A 24,675-nucleotide genomic window follows, 5' to 3' on the forward strand; every position below is an offset into this window, starting at 1 on the left:
TTACACTTTTTATGTTCTTATAAAGGACTATTTATGGCAGTTATTAGATTGCTAATACTGTTCAGTGCTGTGCAAATGCATAACACTGATCAGTAATATCAGCAATCTACTTCTCTGGTCTGCTAGAAGGCAGACCAAAGAAGAAGACCCCGGGAGAGCGGCAGAGGCAGGTGAGGGGACCTCTGACTGCCATATTGAATCATCAGATCCTCGTGGCCATGCTGCTGGTGATCCGATCATCCATTTAAGCAATCACATTGCAGCAGATGCCGTGATCTGCATTGATGCAGGGGTTAATGGTGCAATCTGAGGGGTTAATGGCGGACATCAGCGGGAATACCTGCAGTGCATGCAGCGAGCAAAGCTCCGGTGCTCGCGTCCTCTACAGGACGTAAATGTATGTCCTGGTGCATTAAAGGTCCTGTTTCCTTAAAGGGGTACTCCGGTGCTGACACATCTTATCCCCTATCCAAAGGATAGGGGATAAGATGCTTGATCACGGGAGTCCCGCAGCTGGGGACGCCCGGGATCATGCACACAGCACCCCGTTTGTAATCAGTGCCCGGAGCGTGCTTGCTCCGGGTCTGATTACGGTCGACCGCAGGGACGGCGGCATGTGACGTCACGCCTCCGCCCCCGTGTGACGTCACGCTCCGCCCATCAATGCAAGCCTACGGGAGGGGGTGTGACAGCTATCACATCCCCTCCCGTAGGCTTGCATTGAGGGGCAGAGCGTGAGGTCAGATTTACTATTGGAAATGTGCCAGAACATGTGGAGTGCATTCCTTGTGCCACTTTTAATGTTTTTAGATACTCTTTTTGTACTGAATTGCATCTGCATAGACTAGCATAGTTGACAACACTATTCCATATAGGTAGAAAAAGTATACCAATGTATACCAGCCTTTGGGGGCCAAAAGAGTATGAATGGGGGCTGTGGATATGCTTAAAGTAAACGTCTGGATCTTTTCCAGCATTTACACTAAACATACAATGGAAGCACAGTTTGAATGAACCCTAAGTCTATAGAATTTTCCATCAGGGCATAAAAAACAGCCTGCATCCTTTTTGTGTCCTGTTAAATGAAAGAAAAGAATAAAAGAGTACTTTTCCACAGGTATGAACCAGTTATAGCATTTCCTTTTGTTGTTTGTGGAGATGTAAAGTTTGCGTTTTTTTTTTTTTCAGGAAAAATAAAAAAATAATGCCGATAGAGTTGTTCTACAAATTTAAAATAATTTCAATACTAAATGTTGGCCTTGCCATTTTCCTGAGACATCAACTAGTCATCCAGACTCCTAGGCAAACCTTAGCTGTGATGGGTAAGAACATTAATAAATCAGATAGAACAGCCTTAATTTACATGTATCTAAGAGGATCGAAATATCAACTACTGTAATGCCAAGATGGACACCAGCCGCAATCAAACTTACATGGGCACTGTCATTAAAATTATTTGTGGCATATGATAGAGCAGGTAAAATAAATAAGATTTGTCATTTACTCTGTAAAAAAAAAAAAAGTATTTTTATGTCACTTTCATGGCCTTATAAATCTGGCCACTAGGGGTCTCCCTTCTGGTCCAGACTGCATTCAGTCTGCACAAAAGCATAGACTTTTGCCTTCTGCTGGACTGGAAAGAGACCAATCTCAGAAGTGCGGTCTGGCCACAGGCAGTGAATAGCACTAGATCTCCCTGTTTCATACACAGGCAGAGAGGGAGTGCTATTCACTCCCTATGGCCAGGCAGCACTTCTGAGTTTGGTCTCCTGCCAAGAGACCAAAGTCTGTGCTTTTGAGCAGACGGAATGCAGTCTGAACCAGAAGGGAGACCCCTAGTGGCCAGATTTATAAGGCCATGAAAGTGACATAAAAATAAATTTTTTTTTTTACAGGGAGTAAATTACAATTCTTATTTATTTTACCTGCTGTATCATGTGCCAAACATTTTTTTTTTTAATGACAGTGCCCATTTAAAGGGGTACTCCGGCGCTAAGACATCTTATCCCCTATCCAAAGGATAGGGGATAAGATGCCTGATTGCGGGGGTCCCGACAGCTGTCACGCCCCCTCCCATAGGCTTGCATTGAGGGGACGGAGCGTGACAGCACACGGGGTCGGAGCCCTGACGTCACAATGCTCCATCCCCGTGATCGCCAGTAATCAGACCCGGAGTGAACACGCTCCGGGGACTGATTCTAACTGGGTGCTGCGTGCAAGATCATGGGGGTCCCCAGCGGTGGGACCCCCACGATCAGGCATCTTATCCCCTATCCTTTGGATAGGGGATATGATGTCTTAGCGCCGGAGTACCCCTTTAACTGAAACCTTTTTCCCCACAGTGCCCCTAGAGACAGAAATGCATATTGCTCTTCTCAGTATTTAAATTTTATTCCAGATTATGCTTGTCTTCAGGTGAGATTCTCAGATGTCTTTCATTAAGGTCTAAATGTTACATAGTTTGAATACCATGTTATAAGATCATTTGTCATTATAAAAGAACATATTCCATTCTTTTTTGTTTTTTTTTGTTTTTTTCCTTTTAATTTTTCAGTAAAGAAAAAAAAAAAAAAAAAAAAACAAGAACAGCTTTGGGGGAAAAAACAATTTTTTTCGAGGCCTTCCATTATCTAGTTGTGTATAATTAAATAGAAATACCAGCCTTTGTTGAGTGAAGAGGGCAATTAAATATTTCCTTCCTGCTGGATGCACTGGTCTTTTTTGACCTTATGAACACAGCCAATTACAATTTTTAGCTTTTTTATTTTTTTTCTCCTCCTTCATGGCAAAATAAATGTGTAAGGATGCATTCACACTACATTTTGGGCATACGGCTTGGCGGGAAAACTAAAAATCCGGCCACTGCCGTGTCTGTACCACATTCCATTAATTTAATGAGTCGATTGAAGTCATATAGTGACTGCGGTCAGCTAATTTTTGAACTGTATCAGTTTTATTACCGGACTGAAAATTGCGGCAGACCACGGTTTTCAGTCCGGCAACAAAACCTGATACCAGTGTAAAAATGAGCAGACAGGAGGGAAGGAGGGGCAGGAGCTAGGCATTCAGAGAGTGTAATGTGATGTTACAGCTACAAAGAAGGGAGCACAGCTGATAATGGCTTAAAACCTTCACTCCTTATGGGTATCATCCATTTTTAATTTTTGTCGTTTCATTTTTTTCTCCCTTGCTTTGTTTTATAAGGGGAGGGTTTTTTCACATTTAATAATTGACTTTTTTTTTTTATATATATAATACAGGTTGATTTCTTACTAGGCTCCCTTCCAGGCTTTGTTCTCTTCCAGCTGCTTCACTCTGGCATCATCACAGGTCCTTTTGCCACATTCTCTTCTATCCTTCTGAGCTCCGCCCCCCTACATGTACTGGTCACATGACTGACATCACCACAGGTCCTTTACCTCCAGGAGGCAGCAGATACAGAGCAGGTCCTGGTTGGGCAGATACTGCTGTTGTGTTATGTGTGGAGATTTCTGCTTCTCAGAGACTGGTCGACTGGGACCTACTCTGTATCTGCTACATGGCCGCCATTAGGAATTTTTTTTACGCGCACCCCTAGGAGAACTGCTGCATACCCCTGGGGGTACAGGGGTGTGGAAATTAAAAAAAAAACTACTTGTCCAAGGGACTAAAGCGGAACACAATCTACTTGTCCCTAAAGAAAATCCACTTGTCCTGGCAGATAAAATAATTTTCACCAAAATAGTCTGATCCCCCCCCCCCCCCCCCCCCCCCCTAGACCACCAGGGATGGATATAAGATCCCTTTAGACACTTCTGACAGTGATGATCTAATGGGTTAATAGGTGATCGCAGTATGTCAGGATATTAGCGGCCGGAGAGCTGTAGCTCCTCTTACACCCGAGACAAGCCCAGAAAAGTCTAGATGTAACTTTTTGATCACCATAAAAAATTTCTAATATGAAGTGACCAAAAATGAGCAATTCTGGACTATTATTTACATTTACACCGTTCACCGTACGGTTTAATTAACATTAAATTTTAATAGCCTGGACATTTCCACATGTAGCGATACCACTTATGTTTATTTTTGTACAGTATTTTTATTGAAAGAAAATTGGAAATATTTATTAGGAAAGGGGCTTATTCACATGTATACGCACTTTTTAAAATATTTTAATCACTTTTTTCAGTCTCAATAGGGACTTATGTGTTACTGGAGGGGGTGGGAGGGTGGGGGTGTTCTGCTTCTCCAGTTTATATGGTGCATTTTGTGTCAGAAAATGCTGGAAGTTGCATTTAGTTACTAGATAACTACAACTCCCAGCATGCCCTGATACAGCGTATGGTTGTGTGGGTGTTGCAGCATGTTGCACTGTATAGCAGTACAGTTAAGGTTATTGTGTAACATGCTGGGAGTTGTAGTTTTGGTTTGTGTCAGCTGCAGAGCCATAGGATGTGTCAAGGAATACTGGGAACTACAGTTAGTAACTACAACACCCAGCATGCCCTGATGCAGCCTATAGCTCTGCAGCTGACCCGAACCAAAACTACAACTCCCAGCATGCCCTGATACAGCCTATGGTTGTGTGGGTGTTGCAGCATGTTGCACTGTATAGTAGTACAGTTAAGGTTATTGTGTAACATGCTGGGAGTTGTAGTTTTGGTTTGTGTCAGCTGCAGAGCCATAGTCTGTGTCAGGGAATACTGGGAATTGCAGTTAGTAACTACAACTCCCAGCATGCCCTGATGCAGCCTATAGCTCTGCAGCTGACCCGAACCAAAACTACAACTCCCAGCATGTTGCACTTTATAGTTCTACAGTTTAGGTTATGGTCCAACATGCTGGGAGTTGTAGTTTTGGTTCGGGCATGTTTGTGTGCATCTGTGGGGCTCTTGGTTGGTGGGTGAGTATGAAGGGGGGGATTCTGGGGGTGCAATTTAGTGCGGGTGCCACTAAAAATAAATAAAATTAGATGGCACAACTGCCCTAATGCCCGTCTGCTCCTATACAAAATATTCATGCATACACATATCATACATGCATAAGCCACTGCCCCCATATCATACATACACACACACCCCGCCACTGCCCCCCCACATCATACATTACATACACACATACACTCACACCATACATATACACCATACATATGCACACATCATACATACACCTGCCGCTGCCCACCCCACATCATACATTACATACACACATCACACTTAGACATTATACACACATCATACATTACATACACATCATACACACATCATACATTACATACACATCACACATAGACATTATACACGCATACACTCACACCATACATATCCACCAGTGTTTCCCAACCAGGGTGCCTCCAGCTGTTGCAAAACTAAAACTCCCAGCATGCCCAGGGCATGCTGGGAGTTGTAGTTTTGCAACAGCTGGAGGCACCCTGGTTGGGAAACACTGATATACACCATACATATGCACACATCATACATACACCTGCCGCTGCCCCCCCCCCATCATACATTACATACACATCACACATACACTCACACCATACATATACAACCACCTCTCCTGTCGCCGCCTGTATTCTCGGTCTCCTCACCTGAGCCGCCATGAGTGGACATCAGAGCTGTAGTCCCGGATAGTGTGAGGTGAGATTTCCGTCCTCTCCTCTCTCCCCCTGCTCTGTGTTTTCCCCGTGCAAACAAGCAACCTCCCCGTGGTGGATTAGGTCCTGTCTAGACAGAGCAGGGGAGGGGGAGGGATAGAGCTGTGTGCGGGGGATGGAGCTGTGCACGGAGCTGTCTACGTCCTCTCTCTCACCCTGCTGTGTCTTCTGAGCTCCGTCCTTCATCCTCCGGGAGGGGAGATAAGGGGTCTCTGCAGTCAGCTGGAGGCCGCCGCCCCCTCCATACACTCAGAGGCCGGTGTGAGGTGTAGACTTCCATCCGCTCCTGCGCCTCACACCAACATTAAAGAAAAATAAGGGGGAAGTCGGTCTGTCCCTGCCCGATACAGGGCTAAATCTATGAACAATTCACCTGCCCGGCGCCCAAAACTACTTGTCCCGGGCGTCGGGCTATAGGATTTCCACATCCCTGGGGTACACATACCCAAGGTTTGGAACCTCTGTTGTAGAGGACTTTTATTATAAGCAATCATTACATCCATTAGATCGCCCTGTGGCAGGCACAGAGGGCTAGTGAAGGTTGGCAGGAAAACCGATCAGCACCCTGAATGCGAGTGTGCCGACCAGGCACCCGACAGGCATGAAACCTGTCATTTAATCTTTTAAATGTTGCAATTACTATTGATCACGGCACTTAAGGGTTAAAATGACTGATACCTTTAAAATTTTCAATAACATATTCTCTGAACCAAAAAATATATATTAGGTGAAGTGAAATTGAAATAGTAAAATAATTATGCAGATTTGGTGGTTTTTCTTTTCTACGCCATTTACCTTGTGGTTGAGATAACATGTTAGTTTCATACTTTAGGCTGGCCTGATTACAGTAATACCAGATTTGTATAGTTTACATCATGTTTTACAAATTTAAAAAAATCTAAACTTTTTTGAATTTTTTTTAATTGCAATTTTTTTTTTACCCCTGTAGCTTTATTTTTTTTCCACATACCATGCTGTAAATTTTTTGCATCATAATCTGTTTTTTGTATTGGTACCATTTTGGTATTGATCTGACTTTTTAATCACTTTTACTTTTTTTTTTCTGGTATATTATAAAAATTGCAATTCTGTGGTTTGGTATTTTTTTTTACATTTACCGTACAGGATACATAATGTTATATTTTAATAGGTCGTACAATTATGCACGAAGTGATACCAAATATGTTTATTTTTATTATGTTTGCATGTTTTTATATAGGAAAAGGGTTAATGTGTGTTTTTTTGAAACTTTTTTTTTTTTTTTTTTTTTTTTTTACACTTTATTAGACTTATAGGAGGAATCATTAGATTCCTCATACAGATGAATAGAGTTCTATTGAACTCAATTGATCTGTGTGCTCTGTAATCCATTGATAGAGCCTGGTCCAGCCAGGCTCTATCAATGACAGAGCCACGGGACAGCAGGGAACAGAGGTAAGCCCTCCGGCTACCTCTATAGTGGATCGCCCCCCTTGCGATCCACCCCACTAGCCCACCAGGGAGCATTCACATGTCCCTTTAGACGCCGCTGTCAGCTTTGACAGCGGTGATCTAAAGGGTTAATAGCCCTTGCTGGCCATTAGCGGCGCCCCCCAGCTACTGAAAACAGCCGGGGGCGGCAGAGTATGGAGCGGGCAGGAGTCCGGAGCCCGCTCCATACAACCCTCTGAGCGCCACATGCTATTTTTTATAGGCGACCGCTCCTCCCCTCAGATCTCCGAAGCTAGAGCTGGGGGGAGCAAAGGCAGAGGACGCAGGTCTGCACGGGGAGCTAGAAGCCACGCCGCCTCAGAAGGCAGAGCAGGGGAGAGACATCTTCTCATTTCCCCTGCTCTGCTTATGAGGACACAAATTTCCACAGCTGGGGTCTGCAGAGTTTGGAGCGGGCATGAGTCGGGAGCCCGCGCAATACAGACTGTAGAGCGCCGCAGCGCTTGTCAGGTCCGGCCCTGCTTGCCCGAAGCTTGCCCGGGCTAAGGACCGGAAAAATTCACCTGGCCGGCGCCCGAAACTGCATGTTCCGGGTGTCGGGCGATAGGAATTCCACATCCCTGCAGCAATACCAAAGTTACGTTTAAGGGGATAAATTTCTAGCGGTGGAATACCCCTTTAACTGATTTGGCTCAATTGAAACACTTTTTCACAAATTATATTGCCGCATTCGAGGACCCTTAACTTTTTTTTTCTCTTTATGGAGCTGTGCTGAGGCTTGTGTGTTTTGTTTGGGGTGCGTGTGACATTTTAATTTTTTTGTTTTTCTGATGTGAAATAACAAAATACAGAAATTTTGACATTTTGTTTATTTTTATCTTTTTAATATGATATGTCATTCTCTGATTGCTTATATTATACACTGTACTACCATTGTATGGCACTGACAAGCTGCCTAGTATTTTTGCCTTAAAAAATAGAGAAAAGTTGGGCAGGTACTATTGATAAAAAAAACAAATATAAATATATATATATACCGATATATATATATATATATATATATATATATATATATATATATATATATAGATATAGATATATATAGATGTGGCACTGAAGGTAAGGGTGAGCAGTGAGGTACAAATTGGGTAAATTGGATTATACAACTCGATAAAGAAGAAAAAATAGTGGTATAGCAAAACCCCACAATGGAAAAAGGAAAATTTCGGCACTCACATGATCTGTTAAAACGTCCAACTTTTTGGCTTGGTTTCCACTTTAAAAAAGCCACAACTGCCCCACGTAGTTTTTGGTAGTTTTTTTTTATTTTATTTTTTTTGTGGAAAAAAAGAAATGCTGCAGCCAGATTTTAGCTGAAAGTCCATAGGGATTTATGAAACCTCAAACCCACTTGCCATTCATCTTTTCTGCAGTTTGGGCCCAGTGGCAGTTTTCAAAATTGCAGCATGTTGTGTCTATGGTGTTTTTTATTTTTTTTCTTGGACAAAATATTGGCATTTCTCTCTCAGAAATCTATAGGAGGGGGGGGGGGGGGGAAAGCAATATGGGTGTGACATGTGTATTTATTTATTTATTTTTTTTGCATATTTTGTCCCCCATTTATATTTATAAGTTCTTGAGTCACATGATGGGAAAAAAAAACACATGACTTGTCATCTTTAAAATCCAGGGGAGAAACACCAAAAGAAAAAAAAATGCCAAGACCAGAACATTTTTTTTTTTTTTTTTTTTTTTTTTTTACAAAACTGCATCTTGGAGTGCAAATGACAGGACAGGTTTTTGTAGCATTTAAAAAAAAAAAATTTTTTCAGGTAAAAAAAAAACCAGAAAAAAACAAAGTGGTAGCTTAGCCTTATTGAACCAACATTCAAATATACCCAGGTACAGAGCAGAGAGTTGGTGGTCAGCACTAAGTTTACTGATGCCTTCTTTTGCTAAGAGAAAGTGAGCAGACCGTGAAACGGACACCTGCCTCTCTGACCACCGACTCTCTGCTCTGTTTAACAATCATTTTTATTAAAGTATAACATTTAACATTCACAGTATTGAATAAGTCTTATTAAATATAATTAAAATGTAGATTCTCAACTCTCTGCTCTGTACCTGGGCATGTTTTAAAGAGGTTTCATTTAAAAGTTGGACATTTTAACAGATCAGGTGAGGGCTGCTGTTTTTCTATTGTGCAGTTTTGCTTGGTAGGCTCCCTGGCACGACAGATCTTGGGGCCTTTATAGGCCCCTGGCTGCCATGGAAACTCATTGGCGCCCACCAATAATCTCACCAGGGTGCTGATGGGATGAAAGATCCACAGAATCTCTTAGGCTCCATTCACACTACAGTTTGTGCATATGGAGAAATAAAAAAAATGTCTGCTGCCGTATCTCTGCCAGACCCGTGCCACATCCCATTCATTTGAATGAGCTGACCAGAGTCAGATGAGTCCGATAAATGAGCCGACAGGAGTCTCTGCTCATTCAAATGAATGGGATGTGGCACGGGTCCGTCAGGGGTGCGGTAGCGGACAGTTTTTTTAATTTCCCTGCCATGATTTGACAGCGACATGTATGGTGTTAAACTTCCAGGAACAGAGAAACCTCATGTCATGAGACAGCCAAGTTCTGTAATATACAGCACAGGAGGCTATTGCTGGGCTATTGTAGCCTCACCATTAAAGGAAAACTGTCAGCTTTCTCCCCCCGCACTAACCAGCAGTACTGGCTGTTAGTGCGGGGGACGCTGATCAGTTTGATGCTTGCCGTGCCCGGATCTGCCGTGCCATTCATTTGGCCCTAATCTTCTATTTTCGGGATATGCTAATGAGGTGCTAACTGGCTCTCTGACGTCAGAGCCGCCGGCCTCTCCCCCTTCTCCCCACTCTGTAATGAAGAGAGAGGGGAGGAATTATCATGAGCTGGGCGGCGCTGTGGCCAGCGGCACTGACGTCAGAGTGCCAGTTAGCACCTCATTAGCATATCCCGAAAATAGGAGATTAGGGCCGAACGGCACGGTGGATCCGGCCACATTAAGCATCAAACCGATCAGCGTCCCCCACACTACCAGCCAGTACTGCTGGTTAGTCGTTTAACAGGCCGAGGGCTTGAATAAAGTCTCTTAATGACCACCATAAAAATGCATAGTGTTCAGTTATTGCATAATATCAAACTTTTCTGTCATTCCTGTCTATTTCCTAAAGGGGGTGTCTCATAAAGGGTATTATCAGATATCCACAGAATGTAATACTTTTATAAGTGCAGCTGTAGAAAAAAAACATTACACTATATAATGTAATTTAAAAGGGTTATCCATGAAAAACTTTTTTTATATATCAACTGGCTCCAGAAAGTTAAACAGATTTGTAAATTAACTTCTATTAAAAAATTCTTAATCCTTTCAGTACTTATGAGCTGCTGAAGTTGAGTTGTTCTTTTCTGTCTAAGTGCTCTCTGATGACACCTGTCTCGGGAACTGTCCAAAGTAGAAGCAAATCCCCATAGCAAACCTCTTCTACTCTGTGCAGTTCCCGAGACCAGCGGAGATGTCAGCAGAGAGTACTGTTGTGAGACAAAAAAGAACAACTCAACTTCAGCAGCTGATAATTATTGGAAGGATTATTAAGATTTTTTTAATAGAAGTAATTTACAAATCTGTTTAACTTTCTGGACCTAGTTGATATTATATATACATATATATATATATATATAAAGTGTTTTCCTGGAATACCCCTTTATTTAAAATAGAAATCTTAACTGATCACCTATAGTTATATGTTTTCTCATGAATGCATATTATATTGGTTATTTACTGTTAATATGTGTTGCTTATTTTTCTTCATTACAGAAAACCAAAAGTGATAATAGTATGTTGAAGCGAAAGCAAAGCTCGAGAGTAGAGGCTCAGCCAGTTACCGATTTTGGCCCTGATGAATCGCTCTCTGATAATGCTGATATCCTGTGGATCAACAAACCAGTGAGTTGTCGTCTTTTTCTTAAATTTTGTACCTCTTTATAGATTTTTAAAGAATAGAAAAATTTAGTTTTTTGGTGTTTTTTTTTCAGTTTGCTGGTTTCATTGTGTTTTTTTCAAATTCATAATGTTTTAGCTGTTTTTGCTAGTTTACACTATATAATCTTTGTGTTCCCCAACCTGTGTCGCTCCAGCTGGGACAAAACTATAATCTCCATCATCTCCATCATACCCTGATGGCCAAAGGCTGTCGGTGCTTAGTGAGGGATGTCGTTTTGTAACAGCTGAAGAGCCACAGGTTGAGGAACAGTGATGTAACTGAATGGCAAGAAAGCAATTTTCTTCCACAGTAATCCCTGCAGTATTGAAGTTAAATATTTAAAAGTCTTTTACATTCTTGACATATTTGATGGATTCCACATAGTCTTTTGTCAATAAATATGTAACCATACATGGGAAAACTTTTTATTTTGTAGTTTGTACTGTACAGACAGCAGATCAGTGTTGTAGAGGACAAAGGGGGGAAGTGAATAGGAACTACAACCCTCTTATGTACTGCTTGACCCAAATTTTTCCAGCTTAAAGGGGTTATCCAGGAATAAAAAAACAAAACAGAACTCATTTCTTTTAAAAACAGCTCCACGTCTGTCCCCAGGTGGGGTGTGGTATTACAACTTGGCTCCATTCACTTCAATGGAACTGAGCTTCAGAACCACACCCAACCTGGAGACAGACAGGGAGCGGTTATTTAAAGAACTTAGCTCTTTTTTTCTATTCCTGGATAACCCCTTTTAGGTACTATATGAACACATACTGTGTATGCTGCAGATTTTATGCTGTACACATTTAATTATTGCTTTACCTGCATATAATCTGCAGAGCAAAACCCACAGCATGAAATCTGTACTATACTCAGTGGGGTTTATTTACTAAGAGTGGAGTGTAGTTTTCTTTGTGGGTTTTGATTTCCGACAGGAATTTTCCTAAGGTATTTACTAAGGTTTCCCTACATTTTGCACTTTTCCCTACAGTTTTCTTTTTTTTACAACTGTTCTGACCTGTCAGGTTTTCCTTAGCTGAAATCCACCACATTTTCTGTGGAAACCTTAGTAAATATGTTGGGATTTTTCAAAACTGTCGGGGACATGCCCCTTTTGTCAGGACCACGGCCACTGTATGTCGTGGTCATGCCCCCTTTTCGGGTTTTTCTTGTAAACTGGAGGCTTTTTTTTTTTTTTTGGGTCGCAAATTTGGATGCAAAACCCGACAAAAAAAAGTCAGGATCACGTTGGTAAATAAACCCCAGTATCTGTAAACTTACCCTTAAGGGTTCTAGAAATATGATATCTAATGGAAATAGAGATATACCACTTTACACATTATATGTACCAGTCCAAGGCAAACTGCACATTCAAAATGAGGTATGAAAATAAGCGGGTGCACATAGGTATCATCCCAAGATTAAAAGGACCAGCACAATAGTTATTTTCCATTCTCAAATACAACATGCAATGTTTTATCTGCCCATGAAGCCTTTTTCAAGCATTTCAGAGTTGATTTGCTGCTCTTAAGATATATACATATATACAGTCAGATCCATAAATATTGGGACATCGACACAATTCTAAAATTTTTGGCTCTATACACCGCCATAATGGATTTGAAATGAAATGAACAAGATGGGCTTTAACTGCAGATTGTCAGTTTAAATTTGAAGGTATTTACATCCAAATCAGGTGAACGGTGTAGGAATTACAACAGTTTGCATATGTGCATCCCACTTGTTAAGGGACCAAAAGTAATGGGAAAATTGGCTTCTCAGCTGTTCCATGGCCAGGTGTGTGTTATTCCCTCATTTTCCCAATTACAATGAGCAGATAGAAGGTCCAGAGTTAATTTCAAGTGTGTGATTTGCATTTAGAATCTGTTGCTGTCAACTCTCAAGATGAGATCCAAAGAGCTGTCACTGTCAGTGAAGCAAGCCATCATTAGGCTGAAAAAAACAAAACAAACCCATCAGAGAGATAGCCAAAACAACTGTTTGGAACATTCTTTAAACACAGGTGAGCTCAGCAACACCAAAAGACCCAAAAAACCAAGGAAAACTGTGGTGGATGACTGAAGAATTCTTTCCCTGGTGAAGAAAATACCCTTCACAACAGTTGGCCAGATCAAGAACACTCTCCAGGAGGTAGGTGTATGTGTGTCAAAGTCAACAATCAAGAGAAGACTTCACCAGAGTGAATACAGGGGGTTCACCACAAGATGTAAACCATTGGTGAGCCTCAAAAACAGGAAGGCCAGATTAGAGTTTGCCAAATGACATCTAAAAAAGCCTTCTCAATTCTGGAACAACATTCTATGGACAGATGAGACCAAGATCAACTTGTACCAGAGTGATGGGAAGAGAAGAGTATGGAGAAGAAAGGAACTGCTCATGATCCTAAGCATACCACCTCATCAGTGAAGCATGGTGGTGGTAGTGTCATGGCGTGGGCATGTATGGCTGCCAATGGAACTGCTTCTCTTGTATTTATTGATGATGTGACAGCAGGATCAATTCTGAAGTGTTTTGAGCAATATTATCTGCTCCTATTCAGCAAAATGCTTCAGAACTCATTGGACGACGCTTCACGGTGCAAATGGACAATGACCCAAGTTTTTTAAGGGAAAGAAGTGGCATGTTATCCAATGGCCAAATCAATCATCTGACCTGAATCCGATTGAGCATGCATTTCACTTGCTGAAGGGGAAATGCCCCAAGAACAAGCAGGAACTGAAGACCATTGCAGTAGAGGCCTGGAAGAGCATCACCAGGGATGAAACCCAGCAATGTCTGGTGATGTCAATGCATTCCAGACTCCAGGCTGTAATTGACTGCAAAGGATTTGCTACCAAGTATTAAAAAGTGAAAGTTTATTTATGATTATTATTCTGTCCCATTACTTTTGATACCTTAACAAGTGGGAGGCACATATGCAAACTGTTGTAATACCTACACTGTTCACCTGATTTGGATGTAAATACCCACAAATTAAAGCTGACAATCTGCAGTTAAAGCACATCTTGTTTGTTTCATTTCAAATCCATTGTGGTGGTGTATAGAGGCAAAAATTTTTAGAATTGTGTCGATGTCCCAATATTTATCGACCTGACATACATATATAAACTTTTATATATATATATATATATATATATATATATATATTCTGCAGATTTATTTATTTCTCCCTCTGTCACTCATATAGCTCAGCACAGTGCTGAGAACTGGTTCGAAGAAGAAAATATTCTACACTATAGTTAGTGCATGGTTAAAATACTTGTCATGTAGAGTTAACTGTTCACTTTAAGGAAATTATCTTAAGCTGTTCTCTCTTTTCCAGTGGGTGCACTCATTACTACGCATTTGTGCAATTATCAGTGTCATTTCCGTTTGTATGAACACCCCAAAGACCTTTGAACATTATCCTCCTCTTCAGTATGTAACAATTGCCCTTGATACCCTATTGATGTTCCTTTACACTGCAGAGATGATTGCAAAAATGCACATCCGAGGAATTGTCAAGGTGAGATAAACATTACATAATTACATAGCAGGGTGTTTTTGATGTCTTTTCCTTCACAGTTCAGATGTTCACTGGATCCAGAGCCATAATTGCAAGACAAGAGCAAAATGTGGAAAGCTAGGCTTAGCCATTTGTACATTTTTTTTAATGCTTTCTTACGTTTCACTTCCTTAATTCTTTCAGAAAAGCATTTAAAAAATGTCAAACAGAAAGTTATTTTTTTTTTTAACCTGTTCTGTATTTTATTATTTATATGCTTTACACTCTGGCCCACAGTTGTTCAATTTCTATACACATTTTTTTCATACACATTTATTTGTAATGGATCTTTTTTTTTTAGCTTTATATTTCTACTATTATCTGTAGTTTCTTATAAACATTAATATGTTGTGTCTACGGGGAAGATTCATCAAAATGCGTGCAAAGGCAAAGTCTACCAGTTGCCCATAGCAACCAATCAGATCGCTTCTTTCATTTTTTGAAAAGGCCTCTGAAACATAAAAGAAGTTGATCTGGTTGGTTGCTAAGGGCAACTGGTCAACTTTTCCTCAGCACAGGTTTTGGTGAATCTTCACCCTATACGTCTTTGCAATAGTATTAAAAAGCTTATTATATTTATAGGTAGACTCCAGGAGTTACATAGTTAGTGTAGTTAGTTAGTTAGTATGTTTATTAAAAAAGTTCAACCAAGGAGGGAATGTTCTTATGGTTAAAAAAAAAAAAAGGGGGTTAGGAGATGTAACTTTTTTTTTTCTGTAGTAGGTGCCCCTTGTCTCTTGCCACTGATCTCCAAGTCACTGATGCAGCCTCAATTAGCCAGCCTGTACCAGTGGATCGCATAGTATTATACAGTAAATGCAGTTTAATGATTTCATATGAAAAAAAAAAACATTTGGGATTTAAAAAATGTCTCTAAAATTTTATATAAAACCCCCTACCCTAATAATAAAAAATAAAAAATACCCTTATTTTCCTATTTTACAAAAAAAATATTTACATTTTAAAATACAATGTTTATATTCTCACACAGTAAACTATGTATACGTAAAAAAAAAAATACAGATTTTTTTGAAAAAATGAATAAATAAACTCTCAAAAAAGTCCCATCAAAACAATAATGGTACTGATAAAAAAATTACAGATCACGGCACAATAAATGAGCACTCATTGAATCATGGTGCATTGGAGCAGTTGTCTATAGCAAAACATTGAAGGAGCAGTTTGATTGGTGGCTATGGGCAAATACTGTGGCTACCTGACCAAGCAAAGCTAATGACCTGAGTATAATGCAGGAAAATCAGTATGATGTCTCAAAGTTTATAGATAGTTTAACTACCGTAGTTGTTACTAGGGTATAGGGCATGCCAGGAGCAGAGGTTGCACCTAGAGACAGCTTCCTTATGGCTCTCATACTAGTATTTAGAGGCAGTGATACTTAGTACAGATGTGTCCTTGATTACCTTTCCTTATGGCTCAACTTATCCTAAAGTGTAAGTCAAATTATATATTCTAAATGTGTCTGTGTGGCCACCCGGTGGATGTGATGTAAAGTGCACCCTGTTAAGGTTTTTTTTTTCTTGCATGTCTCGATATTTGTATTAAAGGGGTACTCCGGTGGAAGACATTTTTATTTATTTATTTTTTTATCAACTGGTGCCAGAAAGTTGAACAGATTTGTAAATTACTTCTATAAAAAAATCTTTACCCTTCCAGTACTTTTTAGCAGCTTTGTGCTACAGAGGAAATTCTTTTCTTTTTGAATTTCTTTTCTGTCTGACCACAGTGCTCTCTGCTGACACCTGATGCCCATATCAGGAACTGTCCAGAGCAGGAGAAAATACCCATTGCAAACATATGCTGCCCTGGACAGTTCCTGGCACGGACAGAGGTGTCAGCAGAGAGCATTGTGGACAAGACAAAAAAGAAATTCAAAAAGAAAAGAATTTCCTCTGTAGCATACAGCTGCTAAAATGTACTGGAAGTGTAAAGATTTTTTAATAGAAGTAACTAACAAATCTGTTTTAACTTTCTGGCATCAGTTCATTTAAAAAAAAAAAAATTCAACCGGAGTACTCCTTACATTATATAAAAGTTAATCAAATAACAATATGAGTGGGTGCATTTGTGTAATTTAACCCACTGTTACCACTAGGATATGTTGTCAATGCAGGGTACCCATGTGGTATATTTGTTGTGTTGCATTGGTAACGATATACAGCAGATAATGCCATTTTTTTATGGTTTATCACTCAGATTTATGGTGAGGCTGTTGGGTTTCATACTCATGTAGGGGTATGCAGGGGACTGCCATACAAACCCTTTGAAGGAGTACTGCCACCATAGAACACGTATTTCCTATCCGCAGAATAGGGGATAAGTGTCTGATCGTTTGGGATCCGTCTGCTGGGACCACCCCCCCCAATTTCCCCTAAGAGATCGACAGACACTTCCCCCCCCCCCCCCCCCCCCCCCCTCCGTTTAGCTTTATGGGAGAGGCGGCGATGCACGAACACTACATTTGCGCCTTTCCCATACAGATACATGGAGGGAGCGTGTTGGCTGAACGTCATGCTGCGGCCAACACGCCTCCTGCATGGGGATAAGTGTTCTATGGCTGCAGTACTCCTTTAACTTGTGCCTGATCCCCTCTTTCTCAGGACCATCAATTTTAATGTTATATCCTATTCTACTAATATGCCAAAAAAGTGTCAATCTCTATTGACTAATATGAAAATTTAAGTTATATAAAATTAGGTCTGAAGGACATATCATTTTAGCAGCAGCATACAGTATTTGCACATTATTTCATATATTGCAATTAATCTTTACAGCACAAATCTAGTTGAAAATTTAACTTGCAAGCGCAGAATATCATATCAAATATGAGCTACAGATTACAATCTCTTTATGAAGGGATTCCCATTTAAAAAAAAAAAGTGAATCCATAAGCAGATGGCTTATACGGAAATGAACTGACCCCAGGGAAGGAGATGTGAATAGTAAGAGAGAGAGAGAGAGAGCGTTCTCATGCTGGAATAAAGAAATGGGGAAACCCTTTCATATCTTGTGCAGATTAATTATTCATATTTATGTCTCAAGCACAGAGCGCATTAAATACTGGATTGCTGCAGGTCTAGAAATAAATATTGTTTTACATTCCCTAGATTTAAAATATGTATTATTAATACGTTAAAGAATAAAGCAAAAAAAAACAAAAAAAAAAACCTGTTCTTATTTTTAAAACTACCAACCTTAACTTGTCACGTAGAGGCATAATAAAGATTATGATGTGCTATGTATTAACCCCTTAACGACCACGGAAATACATAAATGTACGTCCTGGTGCAGAGGTACTTCATACATCAGGACGTACATTTACGTCCTGTACATGACAGCGAGCATCGGAGCATCATGCACTGCAGGTCCCTTCGGCTATCAGCAGCCGGGGACCCTGTGGTAATGGTGGACATCAGTGATCGCGCTGATGTCCACCATTAACCCCTCAGTTGCCGTGATCAATACAGATCATGGCATCTGTGGCAGTGCGCATGTTTAAATAGATGATCTATCTAAAATGGTAGACGGAGGTCCCCTCACCTGCCTTCGTCCGTCTCCTGGGGTTTTCTCCTTTGGTCTGAGATCGAGCAGACCAGAGCAGAAGATCGCCGATAACCCTGCTCAGTGCTATGCCCTATGCATAGCATCGAACAGTATTTATCAATCAAATGATTGCTATACATAGTCCCCTATAGGGACATAAAAAATTGTGGGGAAAAAAAATGGAAAAATCCCCTCCCCCAATAAAAATGTAAATCATCCTTTTTTCCCATTTTACCCTCATAAAGCATAACATTTTTTTTTATTTGTTTATTATAACCATGTTTGGTATTGCCACATGCATAAATGCCAGAACTATCAAAATATGTTCATTATCCCGTATAGTGAATGGCGCAAATGTAAAATTTTTCACATATGCTAATGTGGTATCGATAAAAAGTACAGATCATGGCGCAAAAAAGAGCCCTCATACCGCCGCGTATATGGAAAAATGAAAAAAATATAGGTGGTCAAAATAGGGCGATTTTTAAACCTACTGATTTCGTTCAAAAAAAGTTTGCTATTTTTTCAAAGTAGTACAATATTAGAAAAATATGTAAAGATGGGTATCATTTTAATCGTATTGACCGACAGAATAAAGAAAACATGATATTTTTATGTAAAGTGTACAGTGTGAAAATGAAATCCTCCAAAATTTGCAAAATTGTGGTTTTCATTTAAATTTCCTCACAAAAAATGTTTTTTTGGGGGGGCCGCCATTCATTTTATGGTAATAAAAGAGTTATGGAATTTAGAAGGCGAGGAGAAAAAAACGAAAATGCTAAATTGAAATTGGCCTGGTCCTTAAGGGATTAAAAATATTCAGAGCTGTATGCACTTAGTTGCTAAAATACAGTCAAAAGGCAAAAAAAAATAAGCATCCACAGAATACAAATCCATAAAGGGTAAAAGAGGTACTCCGCCCTTAAACATCTTATCCCCTATCCAAATAATAGAGGATAAGATGTCCGATCGAGGGGGGCATCGGCTGCCGGCAGCATTCTAAACACGGAAGCTTGGAGCTTCCGTGTTCGTGACATCATGCGCGACATAGAAATGAATGGGAGGGGGCGTGAAGGCTAGTACATAGTCATCACTCCTCCTCCCATAGACATGAATAAAGGGGGCATGGAAGCTGTGGTTGCCCGTCAACTGGCATGGAGCAGAGTTTTCTCTTTCCACTTTAATACTTTTGCATAAAATATATACACCTTTTCTTTAAAAGCCTATCTGGACAAATGGCTATCCAACAATAAGCTGATCATGTGGTAACTTAATGCTGCTGTAGCATTGGTGTGATAGGAACAATTCTGTTTCAGGTCAACTGGTAGTTGTAGTTCTCTGATATGTCACTTAGCAAGGTATTGTTGCTGACCCTATTTTCTCTTTGACCGAACTACTGTCTTTTGTCAAAGAAGCTGTTCTTGTATGCAAAGTACAGGAATGAGACTTCTGGACACTAATTCCATGAAAGAACTTGCACAAGTTTCTTAAACTTCTTGTGCAAGTCCAACAACAGTTGCTTTGGTATAGCTTTGAATGTTACAGTTTTATTGCCGAAAAGTATGAATATTTGGTCACTGTCCCTTTTTAAATGTTGCTTTTATAGCAGTCTTGAGGTGCTTTTTAGCATGTTTACATGTAATGACTAATGCAGGCATGCTTCACTATATAGAGATGGTATTGGGCAGGTGACTGGTTTCAGTGACTGGTTTCCTTCAGATATGTTGCTTAGAATTGAGGCCAAAAAGTTCAATCTTGGTTTTATCAGACGAGAGACAAGACCAGATCTTGTTTCTCACTGTCAAAGAGTCCTTTGCTGCTTTCATGTGTCTGAGGAGAGGTTTCTTTCTGGCCATTCTGCTATAAAGCCCAGATTGATAGAGTACTGTAGTGATGGTTGACCTTCTTGAAGTTAAAGGGGTGCTCTGCCGGAAAACATCTTATCCCCTATATAAAGTATAGGGGCTAAGATCTCTGGCGCGGCACCCTAGTCATCCGTGAAGGATGACTGGCGACTACAGCCGCCAAGCCCCCTCCATTCATGTCTATGGGAGGAGGTGTGAAAGCAACGTAATAGCCACACCCCCTCCCATAGACCTAAATGGAGGGGACTGGGCATGGCGGAAGCTCCAAGCTTCCGTGTTCTAGTCGCTGCCGGTCTGGAGATCAGACGTCAGACATCTTAACCTCTATCCTTTGGATATGGAATAAGATGTTTTTAGGCTGAGTACCCCTTTAAGTATCATAGCAAAGGGTCTGAATACTTATGTCAATGCACATTTTTGGTGCTTCCTTTTTAATAAATTTGCAAAGATTTATAACATTCCGTTTTCAATTTGTCATTATGAGGTATTGAGTGCAGATGATGATTGGGGGGGGGGGGGGGTTCTTGATACTTTAGCACAAGGCCACAACATAACAAAATGTGAAAAAAGTTACATGGTCTGAAGACTTTCTGTAAGCATTGTAAGTCTTCTCACTGAGATGGAGGTAGAGCTGTTCAACAAATGTATTGTTGAGAGCTTACTGACTCCGCATAAAGAAAAGCACCCAAGTTTGGCAGAAGCATAACAAACTCGTGCCCATTATACAAAAAAATTTTTATAAATACAAACAGTAAATTGCCACTAGATCCAGGACTGTACAAGGAAACCAAAATGGTTTGCTACATCCTATTCTTCTAGCATTCAGAAAGACCATGGTTTAGGATAATAAAGGTGTTTTTTTTTTTTGTCAATTCAGCTCTTTCTGTCAATTCAGACTTTAATGTGTGATTACATATTGTCTACATTATGAACTGCTAAAAATCCCCTTTGTAAATATACTCAAGTTTGACAATTGGAGAAACGGTAGAGCTCCTTCTTTATATAAAAAAAACAGACACTTATTATATTCTTGTTGTCTCACCATCTTGGGCTTCCTTCTGAAAGGGCCGGATTACTTCATAGAAAATGGTGGATCCATCTCCTCTGAGGTTGACCTGGTTCCATCCTTCCAAGATGGCAGCCTCTGTCAGACTCTCTCAGCCTCCATTTTGCTCCTTCTTACCTTTTCAGTCCATTCGTTCCTCATAATGAACTTATACTCATAGTCATGGGTGTCTATTATAATTAAGGGCGTCACCTTTATAATTGAGGGTGTGTCTATCCTATTTGAGGGTGTGTCTACTATCATTAAGTGTTCATAAATAAAGATATATGGATAATCCTTATATGGTGTATTCTGTAACCAGTATCCCCCATACTACAAGTGTACTGAAATAGTATTTTACTATGTCATTGGATCCTAAGTACAGTGGTCCCTCAACATATGATATTAATTGGTTCCAGGAGCACCATCATATGTTGAAACCATCATATGTCGAGTACATATGTCTATGTAAAAATGGTAATTGGTTCTGGGGCCTCGGAACCATTGTATGTTGAATACATATCTCTATGGGAAACTGCTAATTGGTTCTGGGATGACCATTGTATGTGGAGTGTATGGGGAGTGTTTAACAAACCAGGGTGCCTCCAGCTGTTGCACAACTACAACTCCCAGCATACATGTACAGCCATTGGCTGTCTGGGCATGCTGAGAGTTATAGTTTTGCAACAGCTGGAGGCACACTGGTAGGGAAACATTGATGTGATGGGATGTATAGTGTGTCTATGTATTGTATGTGATGTGTGACATCGCATACAGTACTTTACAGTTCTTTAAATACCTTCAGGGGAACAGAATGTCCTCCATTACGATCCTGCCGACTACAGCTCTATAGGAAAGGAAGGGGAGCAGCTCATTGGATGCCTGCAGCAAGATGCTGCAGGCTATTGGCTATGGCTGCACTGGGGGGCAGGGCTTACACAGAGCTCACAGTGGAAGCCTGCGTGAGTTAGCAGGACAGCATGTGAGTAACAGGAGGCAGAACGGGGCACACGGGGCACATTAAACAACTATCTGTCAGTTGCTGAAGTTATCAGCGCTGTCAGATAGCTGTTTGTACGATGGCCCCGACACACAGCAGCATCATATGTCGAGGCTGCCTTCAACATACGATGGGCTCTGAGAGGCCATCATATGTTGAAATGATCATATGTCGGGGCCATCATAAGTCGGGGGATCACTGTATACCTATATCTAACACTGTTGTATCTCAGTGACACCTTATAACCTTGAATAATGTGTATTGAAAACTATTACACTAACATACTGTATATGAAGTAACAGTACAGATCCAAAAACAACATTATGTAAGAATTCCCATTTATAGAATTAGCTCAGTCCAGAGAAAAACATGTACATGTAACTGAACATCTGATGTGAAATAGTATATACAGCGGATATCACTTACTGTAACAAAGTCTAGGACTAGTTCCATGTGTTATATAAAGTACTTAAGCAACAATACTTTTTTTATTTTTTTATCCAATCCTATGTAAATGATGCAAAAAAAAAAAATAGTTTCGTTGTAATGATTATTTACAAAAATCCTAACTTGAATATAAAAAATATCTAATTTGTTAACCAGGACTGCCTTTTACATACCATTTGTAGAAATCGGCTTAATTCATGTTTATTACAAACTTCATTTGCCTTTTTTGTTTGAAAAAAAGACTACAACAGCTGGTCTTTTGAATAATGTATGGATATTGCCAGTTTAGTGTGTGTTGTGATTTCTTTGCAAAAGTTGTATAATTTTCTAACTTACACTGCATGACCAAAGGTATGTGGACACTGGGCTATAACACTTATGGCTTTGCAGTGAATCTCCTTCTGAAACTAAGCACATTAACCCCTTAAGGACTCAGGGTTTTTCAGTTTTTGCACTTTTGTTTTTTCCTCCTTACCTTTTAAAAATCATAACCCTTTCAATTTTCCACCTAAAAATCCATATTATGGCTTATTTTTTTGCGTCGCCAATTCTACTTTGCAGTGACATTAGTCATTTTACCCAAAAATGCACAGCGAAACGGAAAAGAAAATAATTGTGCGACAAAATTTAAAAAAAAAACGCCATTTTGAAACTTTTGGGGGCCTCCGTTTCTACACAGTGCATATTTCGGTAAAAATTACACCTTATAATTATTCTGTAGGTCCATACGGTTAAAATGATACCCTACTTATATAGGTTTGATTTTGTCGCACTTCTGGAAAAAATCAAAACTACATGCAGGAAAATTTATACGTTTAAAATGTCATTTTCTGAACCCTATAACTTTTTTAGTTTTCCACGTACAGGGCAGTATGAGGACTCATTTTTTGTGCCATGATCTGAAGTTTTTATCGGTATGATTTTTGTTTTGATCGGACTTTTTGATCACTTTTTATTCATTTTTTAATGGTATAAAAAGTGACCAAAAATTGAATTTTTTTGCGCGTACGCCATTGACCGTGCGGTTTAATTAATGATATATTTTTATAGTTCGGACATTTCCGCACGCGGCGATACCACATGTTTATTTTTATTTTTTTTACACTGTTTTATTTTTTTTTATGGGAAAAGGGGGGTGATTCAAACTTTTATTAGGGAAGGGGTTAAATGACCTTTATTAACACTTTTTTTTTTACTTTTTTTTTGCAGTGTTATAGGTCCCATAGGGGCCTATAACACTGCACACACTGATCTCCTATGCTGATCACTGGCGTGTATTAACACGCCTGTGATCAGTGTTATCGGCGCTTGACTGCTCCTGCCTGGATCTCAGGCACGGAGCAGTCATTCGCCGATCGGACACCGAGGAGGCAGGTAAGGGTCCTCCCGGTGTCCTGCAAGCTGTTGGGGACGCCGCGATTTTACCGCGGCGGTCCCGAACAGCCCGACTGAGCAGCCGGGTCACTTTCACTTTCGAAGCGGCGGTCAGCTTTGACCGCCGCTTCTAAAGGGTTAATACTGCACATCGCCGCGAGCGGCGATGTGTGGTATTAGCCGCGGGTCCCGGCCGTTGATGAGCGCCGGAACCGACGCGATATGATGCGGGATCGCGGCGCGATCCCGCTTCATATCGCGAGAGCCGGCGCAGGACGTAAGTATACGTCCTGCGTCATTAAAGGGGTATTCTAGGCAAAACCTTTTTTTATATATATCAACTGGCTCCGGAAAGTTAAACAGATTTGTTAATTACTTCTATAAAAAAATCTTAATCCTTCCAATAGTTATTAGCTTCTGAAGTTTTCTGTCTAACTGCTCAATGATGATGTCACGTCCCGTGAGCTGTGCATGATGGGAGAATATCCCCATAGGAACTGCACAGCTCCCGGGACGTGAGTCATCAGAGAGCAGTTAGACAGAAAACAACAACTCAACTTCAGAAGCTAATAACTATTGGAAGGATTAAGATTTTTTAATAGAAGTAATTTACAAATCTGTTTAACTTTCTGGAGCCAGTTGATATATATAAAAAAAAAGTTTTGGCCTGGAATACCCCTTTAAGAAAGGAGTTAGGCTCTATTTTCTGCTATAAAAGCCTC

The 24,675-nt window shown here is 40.3% G+C and overlaps 1 protein-coding gene across 9 annotated transcripts in view; it reads left to right on the forward strand.

Moving 5' to 3' along the window:
* Window positions 1-24,675, forward strand: part of NALCN (sodium leak channel, non-selective) — a 657,013-nt gene that overhangs the window by 68,686 nt on the left and 563,652 nt on the right. For all 9 annotated transcript variants that reach the window (XM_056555671.1, XM_056555665.1, XM_056555672.1 and 6 more), the window contains 2 exons: window positions 10,931-11,059; window positions 14,440-14,622. In XM_056555671.1, coding sequence (XP_056411646.1) covers window positions 10,931-11,059; window positions 14,440-14,622 — 312 coding nt within the window. The remainder of the gene's footprint in view (window positions 1-10,930; window positions 11,060-14,439; window positions 14,623-24,675) is intronic.

The sequence above is a fragment of the Hyla sarda genome, chromosome 2 (assembly GCF_029499605.1).
Source record: "Hyla sarda isolate aHylSar1 chromosome 2, aHylSar1.hap1, whole genome shotgun sequence".
NCBI classification, from domain to species: Eukaryota; Metazoa; Chordata; class Amphibia; order Anura; family Hylidae; genus Hyla; species Hyla sarda.